The following is a 20,541-nucleotide window of genomic DNA, read 5'->3' on the forward strand; positions in this document are numbered from 1 at the left end:
TTAATCTTTCATTTACCTACTTTTTCAAATGAAAAATATATCACATTTTTTTAAATCCATAAAACATTTGTTCTAAATATTTTTATCGAATTCGCAATTTGCAATATTCTTACATATTTTTTCTTATTTTATCATTTGTTTTTACATTACATTTCCCATTTACAAACAAGAAACAAATATGGTATTGGTACTTGTAATAAAAATACAAAGAAAAACTTATTTAAAAAAGTACCTCAATACATAATTTTTATTAAGGTATACAGGTGTTGCTGATTTATAGTTTCTTTTTATGGTAATAGTTAATAGCCTATTTTTATCCTCATAAGAGTAAAAGTCGTTCTTAGACAATTATTAGTTCCCAACAGAATTTGTCGGTTCTGTTATAAAATAAAACTGATATACATATTTACATTATCTACAATTGCATTCAAGTAGAATACATATACTTAACTAAACGATTGCACATTTGGACGTCGATGTTGGTCATGCATGTAAATAAGTTCCGCTTAATGATCGACTATATTGGAAAACTGCTATATTTAACTATTAACGAAACTAAAATGTAATTTGTTAAATAACTATTAACAAGATGAAACTCAAAGTGTGTTATAGAAACACTATAACCATTTTAAAAATGTTTCATGCAGTTTTGTTGAAATTTACGGTAACAGTTTATGGGAACCGGCTTTCGTAACAAAACGTCCATCGAACGTAATATAATTATAGTAACACAATTTTGATATATTTAATATATTAGCGCCCCTTCATTCATATTGCTCTCTAGAAATTAAATGATACATGATCTGCCAAATATTTTAATATAAAACAATTAACTATTAAGATATTTGTCACAGTATCACTATACCAAATATTTCAAATAACCTCACACACGATTGTTCTTGCTTGCCATTTAAGACATACATATATTGAATACATGTATATCGGAGAGCAATATGAGGAACCAACATCGATCAGTCTTGGAATTACAGTTAGCGATAAAAATTATTATATATTTTGCAAAATATATAAATATAACTAAGATCCGTAACTACCTTGTGATAATTAATAATCCTAATTATTGATATGAGCTTATGCGTAGTAAATTCAATGCAAATAAATACGATTCTCCCAGTTCCTTCTCACATTCGATGCCAATACATAAAATCGTAATATATATACTTTGTGTAAAACAGTTATTGTAAAAAAATTTCGTACAACGACCAACACATAAAAGTGCTTAATGATTCCATAATATTGATCAGTTAGTTATTATTATCTAATAGTTAATTAGTATAAGTTGGCAAAAAGCATTTCATCGTATAGTCTTCCTTTATGGAAGTTATTCAAATCTTCAGACATGTACCAGTTAATATTTGTTAAAAATTTTTTATTATCTTAAGTAGTTACAGTCTCGAGTCATTGTATTTAGCAGACTATATGACGAAAATTTACGAAGTGCAACATACAATGCACAATGCACAATGCACAATACAACGTAAAATCGTCCTCTTGTTTTTTATGATTAAAGCAAGTTAAACCCCTTTATCTAGTTAAATACTGCTAGTAATAATACTAGCAGGTAATTCAAGTTTAAAATCTCTGTATTAAAATATTTAAGAAATAATAACAGAAACGAACGAGATTTGTAAAAGATTAAGAGATGTAATATATATAGATGTATTACATTTATTTCATCACTTTTTTGTACTGAATTATTGTTTGCTTCAGTTTAAAAAAAAAATTTTCAGCACATAGAAGAATAAGAGGTAAAACGTTACGATAAAGCATTGTGAGATGATTAAAAATATTGACTAAGTAAACTGGATCAAAAATCTCGTTCGCTTTTTAATTTTCGGTATTTACAGGTTCTCGTGCATGATGAATTCTGACATGTTTGTTATGATTGGATTTCGTACCGCTAGACTTTCCACAAATATGACATGTATATGGTCTGGCACCTGAATGTACTCGCAAGTGTTCTTTCAGATAATATGATCTATGAAAAGTTTTGTTGCAAACATCACATGTATATGCTTTGTTCTCTTCATGTTCCTTTACATGCCTTAAACAATTATATTTTCGTATGAACTGCGCTCCGCAATAGTTACAGGTATAAGGACGCACATTTCTATGAGAATTCATATGAGCAGTATAATCACTGTGCCGGTAAAACGCGCCACTACACTGATTACACTTGAAAGGTTTGGTGCTACGAGCAGCGTGAGTCCATTTGTGCAATTGTAAGTTCCACTTAGTACTAAATGCTTTAGAGCAAACTTGACATTCATATGGTCTTTCACCATTATGTACTCGCATATGCACTGCTAAGGAAGATCGTAAATAAATACACTTACATACAGGACATTCAACATTTTCGCTCTCTCTTTGAGCATCTGGAACGAATCTTTTATTATGAGCTCGGCGCATATGTCTAGTCAGGCTGGCCATGTGAATGAATCTTTCGTTACAATATGTACATGCTTTGGGTTTTTCATCATGTGTTTCTTTATGCCAAGCTAGCTTTTTCTTTGTATGAAAAACCTCACCACAATGACATATGTAATCTTTTAATTTCTTTTTTATGTTCAAATGATGTCTATTTTTGTGCTGTGTTAGATTTGAATATCTGCGAAATGTTTCATTGCAAAGATTACACTTAACAGGTGCATTCCCAGTATGACCATTGGTATGTTCATCTAACTTCTGTTTTGTTAAAAATGCTTTGTCACAAACAGTACATGGAAATGGTTTAATTCCTAAATGTCGTTTCATGTGTAATTTGAAATTTTGTTTTCTATAAAAATACTTTCCACATTGACTACATTCTAATGGATGTATTTTTAAATGGGCATTGTACAATAGAACCGAAGGAAATTCTTCGTGACATATCTGACACTTGGTGCTCTCACGAATTCGTTTTGTTGTTTCTGTAATATGTACTCTTCTATGATGTAGTTGTAATGATTTTTCACTACTAAATCTCTGATTGCAAAGGGTGCAGATCACTTCAATATTTGATGGTATTACTAGTGTTTCAATTTTTTGATCAGATTCTACTTTTGTAGTTACATCTGTACATGATTGTGGTGGTTGAAGTTGATGTAACAGTGGTTGCTGGTGATAAACTTGTTGAACATGTAAACCTGGTACAAAAATATCTTCAAATACATTCATACGGCCATCCAATAACTTAATATCCTTTACTTCAGGTTGTTCTGTAGATTCTCTACTGCTACTCGGACCAGCTTCTTTGTGCGCGGTGGTACTATGTACTCTGCGTTCTTTCGGACAATCAAATACTTCAGGGCAATGATAACATTTGAACATTCTTTTTGTAGGAGTTTTTCTATCTCGATCTAAAAATAAACTTGATGTAAAATGTGTTGCTAAAGATCTGCTATCTAATAATGGGCCTGTAATTTCATTGTCTGATCCATCAGATTCTTCCCAACTTTCACGTGCCATTAGATCATAAGATGTTGACATTCTTGATGATTCTTGACCAGCATATAACTGAATATACAGAATAAATTTGTTAATATAAACATAACTTTTAATATCAGTTTTTATAGAAAAGTTGTTTACAAAATATATTCAGTAGTAACTAAATTAAATTAATTGTATATATTTAAATTACTTGTTGAAACATTTGTTATTTTATAAATCTATTAAACTCTTATGTGAAATATTTATAATAAATTTTAACAATATATTTATATTCAAAGAGCAGCTTACATACCTGCCAAGCTGATTGTTCTGTACATCCATTACTTTCCTGTTCTGATAATTCACCTCTGGGTGGCATAGTTTCATCAGCTCTCATATTAATGCTTTTAACTTCTTCATCTATACCTATTCCACCTTCACTACTTGCCATAGATTGTTGGCTGGTTCCACTAACTGCTTTTTGTGAAGAATCACTTATGAATGTACTAGGAACTAAGATTTGAAGCCCATCAAATTCAAACACATTCATTGGACCTGCATGGGCATCTTCATTTAAACTAAGGAGTTCCACAGATTGTTTTTGTATAATTGATTTAGATGAATGAAAACTCTTTGAGTCAGAACTACTTGCGACATCACTAGATTCTGATAAATTTACATGATTATTACTTTTACTTGACATGTTATATGATTCATCCATTAATGTTGATTGCTGAGAATGTTGTGAATGAATTGTAGAAAACGAACTCATATGGTCACTAATTCCAGATTGATATGCAGAATCTCCTTCCATTTTTTTCTCATTTTTGCATAAGGAAAGTTCTGACTGATCAGCTTTCACATCTTGTTCAACTAACGAACAATCAATAGGATCTTTTTCTGGTGATCCATCCATTTCAACATTACTTTCTTCATCGTGGCTTATACCATTAGCATCCATATGACAAAATGAATGGACAGAAGCAGGAGAACATGGTTTACTAAGATCCTTTCTAACTCTTAATACAGAAATACCACTACTTGCAGATAATGGAGTATGAGATCTAACATTGTCTGCATTTTCATCATATTTAATGAAAGGAGTATGTGGGCTAGGTATTTCCTCTATTTCCATATCTGCCTCATCAAAATTATCTTCTGTTTCATTTTTTTCATCTTCATCATCTTCCTCATCGTGCAATGTGCTTGCATCAAAACCAATTGGATAAAAATTAAGGTGTTCATTTGAACTAAAATCTGAATGAACAGAATAGGTTCTATGGGGTCTTCTTTGTACAATAGGTGATGGAGGTGCAGACAAACTGTTTTTATAATTGTATAAAAGACAAGAACTTTTATTTTCATCATTACCTATATTAATTTCCGAGCTTTGATTAACTTTTACTTTTACATCAGATTTACAACTGTTTTCATATTCAATGGGATTATTACTAGTTATTTCATGTATTACACTTTCAGCCCTTTCAGGAGAAGTATTTTTCTTTGTATCTTTACTCTTCTTTTTATCATCTTCAAAATTGGATTCTTTCTGTGGAGTATTATTAAATTCATTTTCCATAATAGTGATTAAAAGACGTTCTAATTGTTCTACTTCAGGCTGAGCTGGTGCTTTAACTGTATCTTCTACAGGCATTTCTGCTGAGGTACCTTCATTTTTGCTTATTTCTTCTCTGTGAGGAACTTTTTCATTAGTTGCATTTTCTGTCTCATTTTCTGTTACCATTGGTGATACTTCAGACATAATAACTTTATTATTATCGTCATCATCTTCATATCTGTGTACATACTCCTGCATGTCTGACGATTCATAATGAATAGACTTACACTGCACATTTGTAGTAACAACACACGACGATTCCCCATTGTCAATATCCGGCAATACACTCTCAACTTTATCATCTGTAGTGACATTGACATTACAAGTAATTGCCAATGATCTTGGAATGCTATCATATTCATCTTGCACAGTATGCTGATCTGTACTTGAACCAAGGGGCTCCTCTCCTTCTTGCTCTATTTGAATTGTACTAGTTTCACTTTCATTTTGCTGCATAGAATTATCTTCGTTTAATGATGGAGGAGAAACTGGAAGGTTGATATCTGATAACATTTGTTCAGACTCTTGCTCTGATTCAGGTAAAATCTCAGGTAAAATTTGTTTTGGCTCGGAATTATTTACAGGTACAGCAATGGCAGTCCTACCAGTTGTTTCACCAGCCATAGTTACCACTGGTCTGACTCTAGTGGTGTTTGGTATGGCTGTGACTGGCGAAATCATTTGAACAGTTGGTATTTGTTGCTGCTGATACATACCATATGGATTATACAGCATTTGCATCATTTGATTAGCTTGTGGAGCCATTGCATATTGTGGTATCATCATAGTGCCATTATTTACAAACTGTTGATAACTAAATGAAGCAAACTGAGGTGGCATCACAGTACCGATAGGTGGACATTCGAAAATAGGTCCTATAGGATATGGAGATTGAGCCGATAGATGAGTATTCTGTGCAACTTGAGGTGTATTTTGGGATGATTGTATAGCTGGAGATGCTGGAGGTGCTGATGATGATAACTGTGTCTGTTGCACATTTGAGGAATTGGTACTAGCTTTGATAAGAGCTTCGATGACTTGTTCTTTTGGATGAGTATCCAAATGTCTTTGTAAGCTGATACCCTCGCGTAGATAGAGGGTACAGACTGGACAAGCCACTGCACTTCCTGAAGCTCCATTGCTTACTGCATCCATTGTGTCTGAGGTATTTTCTTTACACATTTAACTTCTCAACTATTGCATTGAACACAACCAATGCAAAATTTTCTGTAAAATATCCACGATGAAGTAATAACACCACTTTATTCTTTTCGTAATTGACGCCCTTGCTGTTACTGCCGTTACTATCGAATTCGTCGTATCTGTCGTAATTATCGTTCTGTTCGTCTCAGCTGCCTGTTTAGTCGCAGTCGTGGTTGTCACCGTCGACGCCGACGCCGTCACCGTCGCCGTCGCCGTCGTCGTCACCGTCGCCGTCGCCGTCGCCGTCGCCGTCGTCGGTGTCGTCGTCGTTGTCGCCGCCGCCGCCGCCGTCGTCGTCGTCGTCGTCGTCGTCGTCGTCGCCGCCGCCGTCGTCGCCGTCGCCGTCGTCGTCGTCGTCGTCGCCGTCGTCGTCGCCGTCGTCGTCGTCGTCGTCGTCGTCGTCGTCGTCGTCGTCGCCGTCGTCGTCGTCGTCGTCGCCGTCGTCGTCGTCGTCGTCGTCGTCGTCGTCGCCGTCGTCGCCGCCGCCGCCGCCGCCGTCGCCGTTATCGTTGTAGTCGTTGCCGTTTTGGTCGCCGTTTTGATAGTCGTTATGATCGTAATAGATGTACCTAGTCGTTGTAACCCGTAATTTTGTCTAATATCGTTAACACATATTGCCAATGGTTGGCTGCATTTTGGGCTTTATCAGGCCTGCAAACACATTAGAGCACGGCATATGTACGGCCGACACGTTGCACCAGGCAGTGCCCCAAAAATATCGACGTTCATGGCTACCTGGTTTGTGTGTGCGATGGAGCCAGCAAGGCAGTCGCGGACAAATCAATATCCTATTAAATCGCCAGCCTCCCCTGCTCTTATTAAATTACACCTGTACTATTCACACACGTTTTCAATACAGCACTTTTCTCAAACATATGTACAACAACTCTTTCTAAGAGCCTTTTGTTTCTCACTCGATTATCGAAACGGCATGTTTTTCACCCGATTCCAGCCTAAAAACACAACAGAAAACAGTGACGAGTAGTATTCCACCTTAGAATGAGAACAACAAGAAGTTTTACTACGAATATAGCGCCCCCTCGTACACTGTTCTATTAGCTACAATGTTGTAGATCTACCGATTAAGAAATTATAGTTTTCTCTTTTATCGACTATTTTAAATATATAATGTTTCTATATATTATATGTATATATGTATTTCCAGAGATATTTTTGCTATATTATTATGCTCATAATTTAATTAATATACATATATATATATATATATATATGACTTATGCTATTTCTTGCATTTATATGTTATGTACATCTTTTTTCTTGCAACTTCTTTGCTTTTCCTATTTTTCTTTCATATTTATGTTGTTGAAATTTATATTTCACCTTCTGATATTTTACAAGATTTATATTTTCATATAATATCTTATGACACTTTTTGATTATTAAACAACATTTAGTAAAACATATCATCTAAATAATTGTAATTAATATCTCTTTATTACCACATATTATGATTTAATTAATATTTCCTCGTATGGTATTATACTTAATGCTATTAATATATTATAGAAGACTAATATATCGCAAAATAAATTGAGCAACTTTACTCTCTAATAAGAGCGCTTCTTCACTGTTTTGTATAATGAAAAATAATAATAATGATATTATACCGGCATAATATTCAATAATATTCGACTCACTATATTTTATTTATCTATGGTTTCGATTAAGCATGCGCGTATAATGTGTGCAATATCTTTTTGTGTTGATCACGTTGGTTAATGTCTAGATCATAGATCTTATGTTACTTGATGCTAAATAATGCTTATAGTTACATATAATTACAATTTAATCAATATGTAATAATTTATATTAAAGTTAGAAACTTAATTTTTTAGTTGAAAAATCTAAATGATGTAGTAAAGTAAAAAGTCTGTATTATAAACACAAATTGTTTACTTCAATTTAAATTTTTGAATTGCATTAGTTTATGCAAAATTAGTTTAAAGCTGTATTTCAATATTAAAGTATATGTGCTATACTTTTAATATAATTAATACTACAATTTAAATAATGTAATTTGAATTGAATATGGATAAATGTATAAAGCAATAACAATGAATAACCAGTGGAAAAAATATCTGTTTTGGTTTGCCCAAGAACACATTGATTTTCGTACAGCTGTAAGTAATTTTTTATTTAATTTAATTTTTACCTGTTTGTTCTATAAAATTTTTATACTTCATCTTTTTAGGAAATGCAATCTATTCTTGGTATGTTTGGTGTAAATATTTATACTCATTCTAAATTAAACACACATGTAAGAAAATACATTTATTTTGTTAATATAATATAATATAATATTTAATACATTTGTCTATGCAATAAATGATTTTTTTATAGCCTTATTGGATAGTTAATTTACCTTCAGAAACTCTGGCACATAAAATTGCAAGCAGAGCAGTCTGTGTGCGATTTTGTTTAGAGTTGTGGGCTAATAGTAAAAAAGTTGAAAATTTGCATAACAAGTTAAAAACTTATCCAATTTCAGAAATTAATAAATATGCTGGTCCACACAAATCTTTTAAAGTAATAGTTGAAACATTTTGTAAACATTTTTCTCAAGGTGAAAAAGTAAATAAAATTGATGTAAGTACATAACTTATAAATTTGTAAACTGAAATTATGTAAAATTTTGATATTAATCTAACTTTGTAATAAATAGTCTTTCAGTTATTTACCATTACAAGGACCAGTAAGACTAAATAATCCAGACACAACATTGTGTTATATAGAATTTTATGGATTAGATCCTAATAACATCCCTAAAGAACCATATGAATTATTTTTTGGCAGATGGGTATGCATAATTATATTGTACCGTTACATCAATCTATTACATATATATCACATTTTATAATGAAATTTTAGATTACAAGTGGACAGAGGGATTTAATTCGAAAATTATCGCTGAAAACCAGAAAATTTATTGGTAATACGTCTATGGATCCTCAACTGTCATTAATAATGGCTAATCAAGCTCAAGTTCAAAAGGGGGACATTGTGCTCGATCCATTTGTTGGTACTGGATCTTTATTAGTTGCTGCTTCTCATTTTGGAGGATATACATTGGGAACAGATATAGATTTTTTAATGCTGCATGGGCGTACAAGGCCTAGTAGGATATCACAAAAGGTAAATAATTTATTTGCTTACACTGAATGATGTTATTAAATTATTATTAAAATAATGACCAGATTAGGGAAAAAGATGAAAATATTGCTACAAATATGAGTCAATATGGAAAAAGATCATACTATATTGATGTAGTTGTATCAGACTTTTCTTATCCTTTATGGCGTCCTGACATGTGTATAGATGCTATAATAACAGACCGTAAGTATCAGCTCTTTTCATTAACTTATAAGTTGTACTGTAAAAGCCTTCATCTCTTTATTAATTATAGCTCCTTATGGTATCAGAGAAGCAACAGAAAGGATAGGTACAACTAAATTAAATCCAGTGATAGAAGAACATCAAGCTTCATCTCATATACCATCTAAAATTGGTTATGATTTACCTCAAATATACAAGGATTTATTAACTTTTGCAGCTCAACATCTTAAATTAAATGGTAGATTAGTATGTTGGTTTCCTTTATTTAGGTAAGTCACAGGTTATAAAAAGTTGTTTATCGATATTACAATATTTATTTTTATAGAATGAAGTATAAAATACTACTTTTATAGAGATCAATATTCGGAGGATCAGTTACCAACACATCCATGTTTGGAATTAGTAGCTAATTCAGAACAAGTACTTAGTAATTATACTAGTCGGAGGTTATTGACTTATAAAAAGGTAAAAGATCCAAAGGTATGTGTCAAAATATATATTATACAACTATTAGTTAAAAAAATGTTAAAAATAATTTGATCAAAATTCTCAAATTTTTCTTCCAGGAATCAGATGAAATAATTTCTACCAATTTAATCGACTTCCGCGAACAATATTTTGCATTACGAAATGAAAGTAGAAGGGAAAAACGAATGAAGAAAGCTGTAGAAAAAGCAAAGAAAAGAGAACTTTGGGAACAGAATAATAAAGAAAATCCAAAAAGATGACTGTAATTATTTTACGTGTAACAAACATTTATTTTCCTTCAAATTCGTGTTTGAGAATATAAATTTTGTTAAACTGTTACTTTTTATGGCCATATGTGCATTTTAAAGAATAAAGCAGGACATGTGTGGGAAAGTATTCATAACAAGAAAAATTCTGAACCATCAATAAAATGTCATTTTCTAACATTTTCTAGAGATTATGAAAAGAATAAGGAACTTTCTTCATTTAGTTCTATAATCTTTTTACTAAATGATCTTAAGAATTATTTAAATAAGATAAATAATACTTTACTGTATTTTGGATAGTAAATATCTTAATATACATTCGCAAATTTACTTGACATACTAAAAAACTATTTATGTCAAAAGATTTGTATTAAATAATAAATTATATATGCGTGTAAATTGTAAGGAATGAACAGTACATTTACATATATTACAGTAACATACATACATATAAATTTGTATACTTAAACTTCCAGTTGCAACTGACCTAATAATCCTTCAAGTGTTTTAATATTCTCATCTGACACTTTTGATTCATATTGCTTTTCAATTTGATTAGCTGCCCATTCACTTAATTTTATTGCATCTTTCTTTTTAGAAGAGGGACATTTAGGTGATGTGGCAATATTATTGGTTGCCTAAAAATTTAAGCTTATAGTAAAAGTTTAACACTACATGTTTTTTTCTAATTTTGATTCTTACCAACAGTAAACCATACAAAGCTCTGATATTATTTGGATTTAATCTTGCAGCTTGACAAAAGTATGCTTTTGCTAATTCCATGTTTTCAAATCCACCCTAATAATAAGTAAAAATTTATTTCAGTGAAAGTTTTGAGGCCTCAGGTACTGTTACATAAAAAATATTACCTGAGAATATTTTATTTCTGCATATCTCTGATAAATTAAATGACTATGTGGATTGTGTAATATAAGTTCTTCCATACAAAATGCAGCCTTGGAATATTCTTGTTCTTGTAAATATAGATCACATAATTCATGCCATGCCTCTTGATCACTCATAAATCTGTAATACATGAAGGATATAAAATCTATGATTAATACAATAAGTTAAAAACTTAAAACATCAAAAAAATTTCAACTAAACACTAACTTTTTTAAATATTCTGTAAGCTCTTTAATAGCTTCTGATATCCGACCTTTTGCTTTTAATATAGCTATACGTCTTTTTCTTGGTGCTGCATTTGTTTCATCTCTTTTTATAATAGAATCCAAAACTTCTAATGCTTCATCATACCTACAAATATTTAACTTCTTTTATATGGCATAGAAATATGCAATAAATAATCATTGTTTCATAAATAATTGTTACATTTCCAAAGCTTCCAGATGCATAGCATGATATTTATGGACTCTTAAACTGCTAGGAAATTCTCTTTTCAATATTTTAATGCAATATTCTGCTAAAGAATGACGATCACAATCCAATGCGGCTATGCAGACTTGTTCCAAAACCAGATATTCTATTTAAAAATTACAAATTATTGTAGAAAGTTAATACCATTTTAAAAATATCTTATAAAAAATTACTTCATCTTACTTTCATTGCCAAGTTGATCAATTTTTCCCAATAATTTAGATTCCCACAGATCAACTACATCTTTACTTCGCCGTTCACTATCTTCTCTCCATGTCCTGAACATGTCTCGTACTTCTACATATATAAAAAACATATATAAAAGTTTAATAATTACATTGAAATATTAATAAATTAAAATTCAAAAGTTATAGATGATTAAACTATGTTCTTTATTAACTTACCTTTCCATGATAATTTATTATACTGATCAGCCATAGTTGAAGTCTTAAAAAAAATAATGTCATAAATAATATATAATAGATTTGTGCATAGAGTGTATGAAATAATATTCTATACATGAAACAACTATAATTATGTACAAACATAAAAGAAGATATAAAGTTAATTAATCAAATACTAAAAAAATTACAACTTTACATAATTCTGAATGTTTTTATGATAACAAACATTCCTTAATATTATAAATTTCATACAAGTATACATAATATTATAATATATAAATATATATGTATGAATTTGTAAATACATTGCTTATTATAACCTATTTATTATAACCTAAATAAGTAAAAGACTAGATACCAAAAAATATATGTTAAATATATATAAATAACACAGAAAGAAATATTAACACAAATTAAAAAAGATATTAAAACAAATATGTACTTATACGTTAACAGTTATTAATTATAATACACTTGGAACAAATTTATTATTACAGTGTAATAATTCATGCAGTAGAATCTCAGAATATAAAGTATTATAGGTATTTCAAACTTACGTAGAAGTAATTGCAATAATAAAAACAAGTTTATAATAAAGTATTCACTGAAATCAATGTACACGTAGCCTTAAATTAAATCGATCATGTACATATGTTACACAGGTCGATCAGGAATCAAAAAGTAATTCAAGGCTATATATGCAAAATTATTCAGTAAGATATTTGAAGTACGTCATTTTCTTAAATTATAAAATAAGTGAAAAGTATAAAAAATAATTTATAGTTTACAGCATATTACAAAAATACATACATTTTTATTATCATTATTGTTTCTAGTTTTTGCTATTATATTATCATATTAAAGTATTTGCACTAAATTGATATAGCAAATAACTGGAAATATTGTTTTTTAAATAAATACAAATAATATTAAAAAAACACAAAATGCTGTGTTTAATATATTAATTATGTCTATTCTTTATAAAATGCAAAATTATCAACAGATTAACAAATCATTTGTTTTTCAATAGAAATTTAATGATTAATGTTATGTACATATTTGATAAATGCGACAAGAAACTAATTTTAAATCTGTCAAAACTATATTTCATTTAGTTTTTAAGTATTCTGATTACATTTCATTACTTTTTTCTCACAGCTGATTTGATAACATGTACTTCAAGAATACCACATTTTGACATTCATGTGTCGATTAAGTCCATTTTATTCGCGGAAAATTTTCTACTAATGGTTATTCTAAAAAGCATATATATATGAATAAGAAGAAAATAATTTCATTCGAACGTATAAGATCAATTTTTTAACTCTGCAATTAAGATCGGTATCAGTTTAATTCGTATAGTTCTATACGATAAAATAGGGAACGTGTCAGAGACGCTTGGACGCCATGATGGTAGGTGGAACCTGTTATCATTTATCCACCGATCTACTTTCCCAGCGAATCCTAATACTGTGCAGTTTAAGCTTTACTTTATTGTAAATATTTAGTATACAGTTCTTAATTTAAAAAAATGTTTCAGGACGGCATATGCGATACTGCTGACATTTTAAATAATGTTCCTCCTAAAAAGGTATTTACGTTAGTTTCCTGTTATTTCTTTTTTTATTATGTAAAATAACATTGATTAGAAAATTAATGTTTTTTCATGTCTGAAACTACCGTTTATATTTGATAATTTAATTGTTCTAATTTTGGCAATTTTTATTTACAGACAATTCATACTGACAATGTAGATCTTTCTGATAAGTCATTACAGGTGGATATTTCAGATGCTCTTAGTGAAAAGGATAAAGTAAAATTCACTGTACATACAACAACTACATTACCAGAATTTCAAAAACCAGATAACTTAGTTGTAAGGCAACATGAAGAATTTGTATGGTTACATGACCGATTCGAGGAGAATGAAGAATATGCTGGTTATATTGTATGTTTATTTACTTTTTGACCTATATTAAATACATAACTACAATTTTAAATAATGAACAGAAAAAATATGTATCTTTAGATTCCTCCTTGTCCACCACGACCAGATTTTGATGCATCTCGTGAAAAGTTACAAAAACTTGGGGAGGGTGAGGGTAACATGACACGTGAGGAATTTAATAAAATGAAACAAGAATTGGAGGCGTAAGTTATATATACAAATATTAAAATATATTTCAATCATAATGATCCAAAACTATAAATTTATATACTGATATTTTTACAGTGAATACTTGGCAACGTTTAAAAAAACTGTTGCTATGCATGAAATGTTTTTGACTAGATTAGCACATCATCCAGTTTTTCGTAATGATCATAATTTAAGAGTGTTTTTGGAATATGATCAAGATCTTTGTGTGAGAGGTAAAATTTATATTAATTCCTTAAGGAAGATTCTGCATTTTCTTATTGTCTGTAATATGAATAAAAGGTATAAATCTTTTATTTTTTTAGGGAAAAATAAAATGGAAATGTTTGGTGGTTTGGTAAAATCATTTTCCACTACTACAGATGAATACTATTTGTCTGCAACAGTAAAAGATGTAAACGATTTCTTTGATCAAGAAATGTCGTTTTTACAAACCTATCATCATAATTTAAAAGAAGCAACAGCTCGTGCAGATCGGCAAACTGCCAAACATAAAGATGTAGCAGATTCATATATTAAAATTTCTACAAATCTTTTGCAATTAGCTACAACTGATAATGGTAAATTAGAAAGATTTTTAACAAAAATAGCAGAGATGTTTGAGAAATTAAGGGTAAGATTTTTCAATTTAACTAGTTTAATTTATTTCTTCATATTATTTATATTTGTAATGTTACAATGTAATAGAAAGTAGAGGGACGGGTAGCATCTGATGAAGATTTAAAATTATCAGACACTCTACGTTACTACATGAGGGATACAGCTGCAGCTAAACGGCTTTTGTTTAGAAGATTGAAAGCTCTACATGCGTACGAATCTGCAAACCGTGCTCTAGAGAAAGCTCGTGCCAAAAACAAAGATGTTCATGCTGTAAGTATATTACTTGAGACGTTTCTATTATTGTAGTATTTATAACAAACGGGTTACTTCAGTTACTAAATGTAGTATATATACGTATATGTATGTGTATATATTGTATATATTGTATATCTAACTAAAGATTTCATCTTTTTGCTCATCAAGGCAGTGGAGGTTGCTGAGGTGTGTTTTTCTCCATTTGTATGTTTGCCGCCTTGTTGTAGTGTATAATCCTAATATCATTTTTTGTTTTAAAGGATATATACTTTTTACGTTATAGATTGTATTACTTTTATAAACAATATATACGAACATTTTCGTAGAATTAATATAGTTACTATGTGTTGGAGAAAAAGGAAGAGATTGAAATTAGTGTGGATATATTTTAGATTATTATTTAATTAAACATGCATGAAATAAATTTGCATGAACATTTCTTTCTTGCATTGATATTATCTAGTCTCGAATAAAAAGTAAAAATATTATAAAATATTACAATAAAACAAATAATAAAAAAATTAATTTTGTAAGGTCATATTTTACTAATAAAATTGTGAAAAATACACGTTATTTTAAAATAATATAATTATTCGAAATATTGCATGTGTTTCTGCCAAGCATAATTGTTAAAAAAGAATTACGAAAGTTCTTAAAATTGGTAGTATTATGTACTTTTGTCGAATTTATAATTATCTTTAGATATTAATTTAGGCAGAACAAGCTCAAACAGAAGCCTGTGAAAAATTTGAGCAAATGTCAGAAAAGGGAAAAGAAGGTAAAGAATGACGCTTATATTATGACGCTTTATTTTATGTAATAAACAATCACAATGATTTAAATAATGTATTAATTTCCGTTATAGAATTAGTGGATTTCAAAACGAGGAGGGTAACTGCTTTTAGAAAGAATCTTATTGAATTAACTGAACTTGAAATAAAACATGCAAAAGTAAGAATGCTTTTATTCTGTCCAAATATATAGTTGCTCATTGTTTTAAAAATACTTCTATTTTTGTTTATAGGCACACGCGGAATTGCTCAAAAAATGTTTAACTGTTTTACGAGAAGAGTGATCCAATTTTATAATTCTCATTGCGAAGATTACCGCGTAATCTATACGAAGATAATCTATTTAAAATTATAGCAATGTAATGGTATTGTAAAATATATATTTTTTGTTATCTAGATTTATATTATCTAAAAAAAAGAATCGTATTATTAATTACAAAAGAGCTCCATATGACATTAATTTGTATTGTGTGTTGTTTAATATTTCTAAGTTATAAAAAATTATGTATACGTTATAATCGTCACTTAAATAGCAATTATTTTTTTCTTATGTCGTTTTTTTCAGTTTCATGCAGAATAATGTAATCAAGATATTGGTTCTTGTCAAGTTCTTTTACAGATTTATATTGATCTAATATAAGCTATAAGATTTCTTTCCATTCTATATACTAGTATATTTTAATGGAACAGGAAGTAAGTGATGATTAGGAAGTGATCATAAGGAAATAAGAGATTCGTGATATAAAAATAAGATAACTTAGCACTACGTGTGTATTTAAAACAAAATACTTGCAAGAAATTGAACATTTTATAAAACTCATAAAATATATTTAATATAAAACAAATATTAAACAGAAACTGGAATATGTATATACAAAATGTTGAAAAACTAAATACTGTAGGAAACACTATAATGCAACTTATTGCAATTATATTCATGTTATATATATTTTGGTTTTATTATTAATTATTAAGAATATTAATTAAGATATACAAATACTAAAAAAATCATGTTTTTATTTAAAGAATCTTTTATTTCCAAAATTTATTACATTCTATGATACCTCCTGTATACAACGATTCTATGTATGCAAGCATGTGCATATAATTAACAACTCGTTTGAAAAGAAATTCGGAACTTAAAAAAAAGTAGCGATTGTTCATTTATTTAAATGCTATAAAGTGAAATTTCTAGCAGTAATACAAATGTTATTTTAAGTGATCTTATTTTTCAATATTTTTTAAGTTAATCAAAAGATGAATATAAATTAGCATATGCAGTGAATATTTAAGATTTTTATATGTAAATTAACATGTTGCATACTGTTAAATCAATTTACAATATTTTGTTTATTCAATAAAATTACATAAATATAATCAAGAGTAATGGGATAAGAGTAAAGGGACCTTAAAATTAGATAATTATATGTGATCTGATTATGCGTTTAATAATAGAATTATCAAAGTTTGCCAAAGATAAAAATTGAAAGAAAATAAAAATATTTTAAAAAACTAAAGCAAATATGTAGGCAATGATTTATGTTTTTATTGATTTGAAATATTTTCGTTGCTCTTATACACGATTGCAAACATTTACTGAGAGAATCATTAAATGGAATTTATTATTTAAGTTCTTAAAAATTAATTTGAAGTATTGCCATAGTGATCTACATATCATCCTAATTTAGTGTTAAAATAAATCATATATCCTGAAATTTGTAGAACAATTAGATTATTGACCACTTTCAAATTTGTTTATCATGCAATAATGATTTTCATCCCGGGTTACCATACATACATCATAAGACAGATTTTACAAACACTTTGTTAAAATAATCACGTATTTTAATATATCCACTTTTTATATTTCATTAAAAAAACTGATAACGATCCATGTCTAATAAATATTTTACAGAATGTACTTATTGTTATATATAAATGTTTATGAGATAGTAATATTGAATTTTACTGAGAAGATTTGCATCAACGAATGATAGATGAATTTACGCTTTTTATTAGATTTTTTACTTTTTTATGATACAATGTTCGTTAATTTTAAAGGGTACAGAAAAATTTATTTGTTAGTGATGGTCACTAAATAAAAAAAGGTCGAACTTAAAAATAGTTAAAAATTATTGATTTAATACTGCTCTGCCTTTGATTTCGTATTTCTAATGGAATTCTAAAAACTCAAATTTCTAGTTTATATCATGTGATGTATGAAAATTAAGAATTATGTATACTGTATATATAAGTATACTCCAATGTTCAATTTTGTAATAAATCTAAAAATACTTTTTGAAATGCTCGGTTTTTATTCAATATATCTGTTTCCATCACAATTTTTTAATCTTTTTTGAGTATTCTTAAGATTTTCTTTAATTTGAAAAATTTTTTAACAGCCATATATTTTAACTTTTTCCATCCAACATGATTATTAGATCTCTATTTGTGGTGTTTTGATGTTACTATCTTTTTTTTTTTTAATTTTATTGACAGATTGTATTCTTTATCACTTTGTTAATATTGTTAGAGTTAATGAAAGAAACTTTCATCTTGTTATTATTCAATTTAACTGAATACTTTTGATTCGTAGTATATTGCCGATATAATTATACTTCTTGCTTTCAATATACCTGTCTTTATACTGATCGATTAAAATAAAAATGCTTAATCAAATATCTTACGATTGGTTAAAATATTAAGTTGCTCGAATATTTCGATGACAGATTTGTTCTACTATTATTATGTTTAAAAAGATGTTTTATATTTTATTACAATTGTGCTACTTCGACATAAATAATACAAAAAGGTATTTCTTTTAATATTACCATCGGAAGTAACTTATTCATCTTTCGTTGTACTACACATTTTCTTCACTGGAAAGTTGAAAAGTATTATGATGAAGAGTTTTCTGAATTATTGTTGCTATTTTTAAATTGTTGAACATTTACGTGCTGCAACGTGAGATATTTTTTATTTTATGATATTTCAATAATAAAAAAAATATAATAAGAGAGGTAAAGAAATTAGTTAAATAAAAAAAAAAAAAAAAAAACAAAGGATAATATTGCATGATATAATATGGAATACTTATTCGAATACAAAACCTTATACGATTGAACTTTCCTTTGAATATTCTCTTCATTTCTCTACAACGCAAGTTTAATTAATTTCTTCCAATACTGAATTCAAGTAATGTACTACGAATAATGAGAAAATACTATCGTACCAGTGTATCTTTGGATAAAGAAGAAATCATGAGCTCACCTTTTCTTCTCCAGAAGGATAATACAAATGTTCTTAACCAGAAATGTCCTGGTGTTCCCTTGAAGTGGAAGAAATAGGGTTCCAAATGGGATGCAGGGATAATGGTACAATTTAAACACAGAATCTCTACCCGTTATATTTTATCAATCCATTCCCGACAACCTAGAAAGGACAATTAAAGTTCGATCAATGTCGTTGAATCGTTCTCTTTCATTTTTCTTTTTCTGTGAGTGTCTTGAATCAAGACAGAGGCGATCGTCGTGAATTGAATTGGTTGAAGGGATCCGGGATCTTAAGAGAAAGTTAAGAACTCCTGCGCCAATGAACGCCGCAGAATACGTCGGCTAAGGATTCTGCAACTTTATTCAGGTTCGTTGAGATCTCTCTTGAACGATCTCGTCTTCGGTGTTTCGCCAGATCACAAGGAAAGTCATTGAATATCGACGGATCGTTCTTTCTCTTTGGTATTTTTCGTTTGGCGATGAACGTCAAAGGGAAGTAAAGCCGTCAGGAAAACGTGCAGCGTCTTCCGCATTGATTTACGAATGAACTGAACGGTCCCTCCGTGAAAAAGAAACGCTTTCCTATAAGTTTATTGATCGGCTTTACTTTGGTTTGACACGATCGAATGAAACCGTTTCGTACGCTTTTCCCTATGGTTTTAGCGTCGTCGCGAAGAAATTTCTTCTTTTTGAATGATTCTGATAGTTTGGAGACGGTTTACCACAGTTGCTTATTGCCATATACTCGTATTCGATAATTGATTATAAGAAAATTAGTAGGTATTGGCCTATGTATTCGATACGTATCATCTCTCATGCGTACGTTGTAGCCTTGAGATGCAGGTAAATTTTGATGATAAATTTATTAATCGACGATCAATTTCTTCTTTCATCTAATTATTCTTTTCACATTCGATGATCTTCTTACGTTTCATAATATATTTATATATTTATATTTATATATTTATATTTATATATATATATTTATATATTATATATACGTATATGTTCCGCTTGTACACGTAAATTTTTCTTTGATCGTGAACCATCTACAAACGAGCTGTATCTGTTTTATAATTAGGACGACGTAGTTGGTCTTTTATAATAATCAGACTTATATTACACGCATGCAACCACGCACGCACGAACACGCACGTGTAGACTTCGATAATTTATTACGGAACTAAAAGATATTGTCATCGAGACCTTAACGAAGACAATTGCTACGGTGGTTCAGAGATATACTTCTATATTTCTTTCATTTTCTTCTCATATTCTATTTCTTTCGTCTCTCTTTCCCTTCTCCCTCCTCCAAGATTTCTATCGTTCCGGTTTATGAAAATTCGACAGAG

At 29.5% G+C, this 20,541-nt stretch overlaps 6 protein-coding genes across 8 annotated transcripts in view; 2 read left to right on the forward strand and 4 right to left on the reverse strand.

The window, feature by feature from the left end:
- MsrA (methionine sulfoxide reductase A) overlaps positions 1–20,541 on the reverse strand; it is a 172,491-nt gene that overhangs the window by 31,633 nt on the left and 120,317 nt on the right. The gene's annotated exons all lie outside the window — the stretch shown is intronic.
- Positions 217–6,226, reverse strand: LOC138182292 (uncharacterized). The gene is made up of 2 exons (XM_069117989.1): positions 3,740–6,226; positions 217–3,513 (listed from the first exon to the last, which is right to left on the reverse strand). Exons 1-2 carry the CDS (start codon positions 6,224–6,226, stop codon positions 1,846–1,848), a joined length of 4,155 nt encoding a protein of 1,384 aa, XP_068974090.1. The 3' UTR covers positions 217–1,845.
- LOC138182622 (protein qua-1-like) lies at positions 6,401–6,976 on the reverse strand. The gene is made up of 2 exons (XM_069118656.1): positions 6,899–6,976; positions 6,401–6,842 (listed from the first exon to the last, which is right to left on the reverse strand). Exons 1-2 carry the CDS (start codon positions 6,974–6,976, stop codon positions 6,405–6,407), a joined length of 516 nt encoding a protein of 171 aa, XP_068974757.1. The 3' UTR covers positions 6,401–6,404.
- On the forward strand, positions 7,962–10,338 carry LOC138182308 (tRNA (guanine(10)-N2)-methyltransferase homolog). The gene is made up of 9 exons (XM_069118021.1): positions 7,962–8,388; positions 8,460–8,525; positions 8,609–8,854; positions 8,931–9,065; positions 9,137–9,400; positions 9,463–9,601; positions 9,672–9,870; positions 9,955–10,081; positions 10,168–10,338. The coding sequence occupies exons 1-9, from the start codon at positions 8,305–8,307 to the stop codon at positions 10,327–10,329; spliced, it is 1,422 nt and encodes a 473-aa protein (XP_068974122.1). The 5' UTR covers positions 7,962–8,304; the 3' UTR covers positions 10,330–10,338.
- On the reverse strand, positions 10,610–12,821 carry LOC138182319 (ER membrane protein complex subunit 2). Its single transcript, XM_069118047.1, has 8 exons — positions 12,674–12,821; positions 12,117–12,159; positions 11,896–12,009; positions 11,668–11,818; positions 11,449–11,592; positions 11,205–11,361; positions 11,038–11,133; positions 10,610–10,973 (listed from the first exon to the last, which is right to left on the reverse strand). Exons 2-8 carry the CDS (start codon positions 12,148–12,150, stop codon positions 10,800–10,802), a joined length of 870 nt encoding a protein of 289 aa, XP_068974148.1. The 5' UTR covers positions 12,151–12,159; positions 12,674–12,821; the 3' UTR covers positions 10,610–10,799.
- Snx6 (sorting nexin 6) lies at positions 13,282–16,315 on the forward strand. Of its 3 annotated transcripts, XM_069118024.1 has the most exons (11): positions 13,282–13,529; positions 13,657–13,707; positions 13,849–14,064; positions 14,146–14,267; positions 14,350–14,486; positions 14,577–14,884; positions 14,959–15,141; positions 15,295–15,312; positions 15,841–15,904; positions 15,992–16,077; positions 16,151–16,315. In XM_069118024.1, exons 1-11 carry the CDS (start codon positions 13,524–13,526, stop codon positions 16,199–16,201), a joined length of 1,242 nt encoding a protein of 413 aa, XP_068974125.1. In that variant the 5' UTR covers positions 13,282–13,523; the 3' UTR covers positions 16,202–16,315. The 3 variants fall into 3 exon arrangements, with proteins under 3 accessions (XP_068974125.1, XP_068974124.1, XP_068974126.1); XM_069118023.1 differs by lacking the exon at positions 13,282–13,529 and having other exon boundaries at positions 13,536–13,707; XM_069118025.1 differs by lacking the exons at positions 13,282–13,529; positions 15,295–15,312 and having other exon boundaries at positions 13,536–13,707.

The sequence above is a fragment of the Bombus flavifrons genome, chromosome 8, assembly GCF_040668555.2.
Source record: "Bombus flavifrons isolate JBK064 chromosome 8, iyBomFlav1_principal, whole genome shotgun sequence".
Lineage (NCBI taxonomy): Eukaryota > Metazoa > Arthropoda > Insecta > Hymenoptera > Apidae > Bombus > Bombus flavifrons.

What these genes read in the sequence shown, in the direction of transcription:
- LOC138182292 (XM_069117989.1), bottom strand. Translation starts at nt 6,226, where the DNA reads ATGTGTAAAGAAAATACCTCAGACACAATGGATGCAGTAAGCAATGGA. An exon ending in CAGAACAATCAGCTTGGCAG is followed by an intron (nt 3,514 to 3,739) that starts GTATGTAAGCTG and finishes CTGTATATTCAG; the next exon opens with TTATATGCTGGTCAAGAATC.
- LOC138182622 (XM_069118656.1), bottom strand. Translation starts at nt 6,976, where the DNA reads ATGAACGTCGATATTTTTGGGGCACTGCCTGGTGCAACGTGTCGGCCG. An exon ending in GTGCTCTAATGTGTTTGCAG is followed by an intron (nt 6,843 to 6,898) that starts GCCTGATAAAGC and finishes TAACGATATTAG; the next exon opens with ACAAAATTACGGGTTACAAC.
- LOC138182308 (XM_069118021.1), top strand. Translation starts at nt 8,305, where the DNA reads ATGTATAAAGCAATAACAATGAATAACCAGTGGAAAAAATATCTGTTT. An exon ending in AAAAAGTAAATAAAATTGAT is followed by an intron (nt 8,855 to 8,930) that starts GTAAGTACATAA and finishes TGTAATAAATAG; the next exon opens with TCTTTCAGTTATTTACCATT. An exon ending in CTAGTAGGATATCACAAAAG is followed by an intron (nt 9,401 to 9,462) that starts GTAAATAATTTA and finishes AATAATGACCAG; the next exon opens with ATTAGGGAAAAAGATGAAAA.
- LOC138182319 (XM_069118047.1), bottom strand. Translation starts at nt 12,150, where the DNA reads ATGGCTGATCAGTATAATAAATTATCATGGAAAG. An exon ending in TAATAAATTATCATGGAAAG is followed by an intron (nt 12,010 to 12,116) that starts GTAAGTTAATAA and finishes TTATATATGTAG; the next exon opens with AAGTACGAGACATGTTCAGG. An exon ending in CAGAAATAAAATATTCTCAG is followed by an intron (nt 11,134 to 11,204) that starts GTAATATTTTTT and finishes ACTTATTATTAG; the next exon opens with GGTGGATTTGAAAACATGGA.
- Snx6 (XM_069118023.1), top strand. Translation starts at nt 13,648, where the DNA reads ATGTTTCAGGACGGCATATGCGATACTGCTGACATTTTAAATAATGTT. An exon ending in ATAATGTTCCTCCTAAAAAG is followed by an intron (nt 13,708 to 13,848) that starts GTATTTACGTTA and finishes TTTTATTTACAG; the next exon opens with ACAATTCATACTGACAATGT. An exon ending in TTGAAATAAAACATGCAAAA is followed by an intron (nt 16,078 to 16,150) that starts GTAAGAATGCTT and finishes TTTTGTTTATAG; the next exon opens with GCACACGCGGAATTGCTCAA.